Source organism: Myotis davidii, unplaced genomic scaffold, assembly GCF_000327345.1.
Source record: "Myotis davidii unplaced genomic scaffold, ASM32734v1 scaffold1007, whole genome shotgun sequence".
In the NCBI taxonomy this organism is placed as follows: Eukaryota; Metazoa; Chordata; class Mammalia; order Chiroptera; family Vespertilionidae; genus Myotis; species Myotis davidii.
In genome coordinates, this window is record NW_006298359.1 from 391,005 (window position 1) to 396,552 (window position 5,548).

General features: G+C 48.3%; 1 protein-coding gene across 1 annotated transcript in view; it reads right to left on the reverse strand.

The window, feature by feature from the left end:
• DHX16 (DEAH-box helicase 16) overlaps positions 1–2,130 on the reverse strand; it is a 36,223-nt gene extending 34,093 nt beyond the window's left edge. Inside the window, 3 exon segments of the mRNA XM_015570675.1 lie at positions 291–295; positions 761–770; positions 2,127–2,130. Of these exon segments, the coding sequence (XP_015426161.1) occupies positions 291–295; positions 761–770; positions 2,127–2,130 (19 nt within the window).
• Positions 2,131–5,548: the final 3,418 nt, after the last annotated feature.

Consider the following 5,548-nt stretch of genomic DNA (forward strand, 5'->3'; position numbering starts at 1 on the left):
CTGTTTGTTTATTATAGCCGTTATCCTACTGTAATCCAGGCATACAAAAGAGTGATATATTCTCATAAGCATGCTACATGTCTTTTTACTTTTTTCCATTTTGTTTTTCCTTGACATTTTACTAAAATAATATACTACATAATATACTTATCCCAGATCACAATGTGGTATCCAATTAGCAAGACATATTTTAAATTAACACTTAATCTTTGTGTACTCACTCTCACTAAAAACTGTTAAATAATGAAGGATATTATTTTCAGGAAGGATTCCCAGTCTGCCCAGGACAGTGCTCGCTCACTCTCCCTCCCTCTCTTTTTCTCTCTTTCTCTCTCTCAGCACTGAACTGAGCTTAAGAAGACAGCTAATTTATGGTTGCTGCAGGTGCTGACAACCTTTAACCTCATTATCTCTCTCCAGGTCTGAGATACTAACAAAAGCAGTCAGGCAATATAATAAGATATCCAATTAAGGAAGGAAGGGTCCCTCAGCCTTGCCTGTGCCCTCTCGCAGTCTGGGACCCCTCGGGAGATAACGACCTGCTGGCTTAGGCCTGCTCCGGGGTGGCAGAGGGCAGGCCCAATCCCTAGGTGCAGCCCCTGGTCGGGTTCAGGGTAGGGCCGATGTGGGGTTGGGGCACCGCCCCCTGTCACACTCAAGGCAGGGGCAGGGTTGATGGGGAGATTCTGGCGCCACCCCGTCACGCACAGAGCAGGGCCCGTGGGGCGGGGAGGGTTGGGGCGCCACACCCTGTCACACACAGAGCCGCAGGGCGATCAGAGGTTGGGGAGCTCCCCCGTATCAGGCACAGAGCAGGGCTGATCAGGGGGTTGGGCGCCTTCCCCTGTCACTAACACAGCAGGGCGGATAGGGAAGTTGTGGCCCCGCCCCCTGTCACACACAGCCACAGAGCGATCAGGGGGTTTGGGCGCTGCCCCCTGTCATGCTGATCCCGGTGCCGGGAGGCCTCACGGCTCCGCTGATCCCGGTGCTGGGAGGCATATTACCCTTTTACTATATAGGATAGAGGCCTGGTGCATGGGTGGGGGCCGGCTGGTTTGCCCTGAAGGGTGTCCTGGATCAGGGTGGGGGTCCCCACTTGAGTTTCTGGCCATCTGGGTGAGGGGCTGAGGGCTGTTTTCAGGGTAGGGGTGACTGAAGCTCCCAACTGCTCCTTTTTTTCTTTTCTTTTTTTTTATTCTGGGCCAGCTTTAGCTTTGAGGCTTGGCTCCAGCTCTTAGGCCTCCGCTGCTGAAAGTAGGTTTCTGGCCTTTGCTTACAATGTTGCGGTCCTGCTGGCTGAAGCCCAGGACTAAAGCTGGTTTCTGGGGTTTTGTTTAGCTTCTATATTTGTTACATAGTTGCTTAGAGTTGCAGCTCAGAGGCCTGCAGTGGCAGGTGGGGAACGTTGGAGTCCTCCGTCACTGAAGCAAGCAAGCCTCATGTTAGTTTCAAGCTGCCTGGCTGCCGGCCGCCATCTTGGCTGGCAGTTAATTTACATATTGCCCTGATTAGCCAATGGGAAGGGTAGTGGTCGTATGCCAATTACCATGTTTCTCTTTTATTAGATAGGATATTTAATCCTCACCAAAAGATATTTTTCCATTGATTTTTTAGAGAGAAACATATCATTTGGTGTCTCCTGCACTAACCCTGATCAGGGCACGGGGCTGAGGGGGAGTCTGCAACTGAAATAAAACCTGGGACCCTCTATCCACTGAGCCAAACCAGCTAGGGCTAAAAATATGTATTTTAAAAAAGATTAAAAAAAAAAAACCTACTCAGCTTCTGGGGTTCCGTGAGCAGCACCGAGGTGGTGGGCAAGTGCTCACAAAAGGTGGCAAAAAGGAGCCAAGAAGGAAGTGTCTGATCTGTTCTCTAAGAAAAACCGGTGTGAGTGAGCGCCAGCTCTGCGCAATGTAAGAAAGATTGGGAACAGTAGTCACCAGAACTCGGGAGCCAGAATCGCGTCTGAGGGCCTCAGGGGTCATGTCTTTTAGGTGAGCTTCACTGACCTGCAGACCCAGGAAACTGCAGTTAGAAACTCAGATTACTGAGGTGGTCAGGGCCCACGCTGCCTAACTCCCATGGCATGGGTCTTACCCGTGTCGTGGCATGGGTCTTACCCATGTTGTGGCGTGGATCTTACCCATGTCAGACAGAATGCTCCATGATAAAAACGTGGCTGACCATGATTGAAGCTCATGTTGATGTCAAGACTGCCAATGGTTATTTGCTTCATCTGTCTGTGTTGGTTTTAATTTAAAAATTTTTTAAACAAATTCAGAAGATCTCTTATCTCAACAACAGGCCTGCCAAATCCAGAAGATGATGAAAATCATGACCTAAGGGTGCAGACAAATGACTGGAAAGATGCCAATAAGCTGACTCCAGGTAGCATTGGAAAAGACATGGAAAAGCTTTGCCAATCTACCCGCTCCACGATGACTTCGTTAGAAAAGTTAAATGCTACCCAGCCGATGTTCCTCAGTGGTTGAGCATCTACCCATGTACCAAGAGGTCACAGTTCGATTCCCGGTCGGGGCACATGCCCAGGTTGTGGGCTTGATCCCCAGTAGGGGACATGCAGAAAGCAGCTGACCGATGTTTCTCTCTTTCTCCCTCTCTCTTTCTCCCTCTCTTGGAAATCAATAAAAACATATTTTTTTAAAAAAGAAGGAGAAGTCAAATGCGGAAGAAGCCCAAGTTTGAATGGGGGCAACTCGCAGAGTTTCATGGTGAAGGGTACAGCTCTGGAAAGCCCACTGGGGATGACACAGCGCTCAAGGTGAACGGGCAGATGGACATGAGCCCCAGGCCAAGACTCTGCTTAACTCAGACTTAAGGGTGGCAAGTCCTATTTGTGATAAAAACAAAAACAAAAAAGAAGCTACTCACAGCAGCTACCCAAATGCATAAGAGAGCGCCCCTTCGTGTATTTGGTATTAACAGTCTCTCTAGTTTTAGACAGTCCAGTGAATATGTCCTATCCCATTGTGTTTTGTTATTGTAAACTTTATTTATAGAAAAGTTTTAAATTTACAGAAAAAGCGAGAAGATAGTACAGAATTCCCTTACATCCTTCACTACTTTCTTTTTTTTTTTTAATATATTTTATTGATTTTTTTTTTTACAGAGAGGAAGGGAGAGAGATAGAGAGTCAGAAACATCGATGAGAGAGAAACATCAATCAGCCACCTCCTGCACATCCCCCACTGGGGATGTGCCCACAACCAAGGCACATGCCCCCGACCGGAATCGAACCCGGGACCCTTCAGTCCGCAGGCCGACGCTTTATCCACTGAGCCAAACCAGTTTTGGCCACTACTTTCTTATTAATATATTAATTAGTATCATCTATTTGTTACAATTAATGAACTAATATTGATACCTTATTGTTAACCAAGAGTCCAGAGTTCATTCAGATATTAAAAATTATATATAATTTAAATATATATATACCCATATATATAATATACGTATTATTTGTAATTGATACAAAATATATTAGTTTCAGGTGTTCAAAAAGTGACTCCACATTTATATATCTTTACAATGTGATCACCCTATTAATCCTAGTTGTTATCTGTAGCCGTGCAAACTTATCATAATCTTATCTATCTATCTATCTATCTATCTATAATCTATACTAATAAAAGGGGAATATGCAAATGGTCAGGATGCCCTCATGGATAATGACTGATTAGCAGGAGGCTGCGTACACAGCAGGCGCAGATGGGCAGGGACTTGTGGCATCGGGACGGGGACGGGGCCCAGTGGAGGCCTCTGCGCACCTGTGCTGGGGTTCCACAGGCCTCCGCGTGCACTGGCCCAGAGTTGGGGCCCGGCGGAGGCCTCCGCGCGGTGAGGCCTGGGAGTCCCGTGGCTCTGCGTGGTGCAGTGGTGGGACCCTGGGCTCCGGCCTACCTCTTTGGGACAGTCCATCTAGGAGCCCCAGATGGTTGGGGGGGGCCTGCCTCTTTAGGGTGATGGATAGTGGGGCTCCTGCGTCAGGCCCTAGTATATATATATAATAGCCTAATAGCAAATTGTCCCCTTGGGAGTTCGACTGGGAGACTGGGAGTTCGATTGCTCGCTATGATGTGCACTGACCACCAGGGAACAGTGCAGAACAAAGGAAGGCCCCGACCGGCAGCCAGAAGGCCCCAATAGGCCCTGATCTCCAGCCAGGCCTAGGGACCCTACCGTGCTAGAATTTCATGCACCAGGCCTCTAGTCTATAGACTGAGTGGCCAGATTATTATGATCACCTGACATTTGTAGGCAAATTAGCTATAATTTCGCACTGAAGTTGCTAGAAGGCCAGACCATTATAAATAGGGAAGCAGTTTGTTTGCCATGACAGTAGAAGTGATTTTTTTCTAAAGATATGTGTAAACAATGCGATTTAACAATCAAATCTCACCGAACTGGACAGTGCTATTCATCAGGCACGGTGTCAGATTCCTCGCATCACCTTTCAACATCTCGTGGAGTCAATGCCAAGAAAAATCACTGCCGTATTGAAGGCAAAAGGTGGCCCAATGAAGTACTGAGGGGGTGGTCATAATAATCTGGCCACTCAGTGTATATATAAAAGCCTAAGTGACCATTTGATCATTTGACCGGTCGCTATAACACGCATTGACCACCAGGGGGCAGATTCTCAAAACAGGAGCTGCCCCCTGGTGGTCAGTGCGCTTCCACAATGGGAGCGCTGCTCTGCTGACGGATAGGTGTCACACACTGGGCTCCTGGCTGGCGAGTGCAGCTGCTGCGGCTCGAGCCTCTCCCGTGAACACTCCCCCTGCACGCCCCTCCCTCATCCGGACCAGGACCGGGATTGGGATCGGCATTGGGACAGACAGGGTGTGAGCCCATGGCTGATTCTCAGTCATGGGTGCATGATATCGCCCTAGGAGGGGAGCGCAGAGACTGCAGGGGAGTGGCAGCGAGCCCACTGGGTGGCAGCAGGCACAGCAGGGCCGGGATGAGTGGGAGCACCTGGCTGGGGCTTGGGCTTCTCCCTGGCTGCCTGCCACTTCTCACACTACTACAGTCCTCAGGGGATGTTGGAGTGCAGGTTTCAGCCGATCCCTGCAGGCCATGCTGAGGGACCCCACCGGCACATGAATCTGTGCACTGGGCCTCTAGCTGACTATATTCCCGTTCACCCTTTTCGCCTATTCCCAACCACCTCCTTTCTAGCAACCATCAATTTGACCTCTGTTTCTGAGTCTGTTTTTGTTTTGTTTGTTCATCTGTTTTGTTGTTGTTGTTAATCCCCACCTGAGGATATATATATATATTTTTTTTAATATTTTTATTGATTTCAGAGAGGAAGGGAGAGGGAGAGAAAGAAGTATCAATGATGAAAGAGAATCATTGATCAGCTGCCTCCTGCACAACCCCTACTGGGGATTTGACCAGGTATCGAGCCATGACCTCCTGGTTCATAGGTCAACACTCAATCACTGAGCCACACTGGCTGGGCAAGTTCTTTATATTTTTTGAAAGTTAACCCTTTATTGGATGTATCACTAGAGAC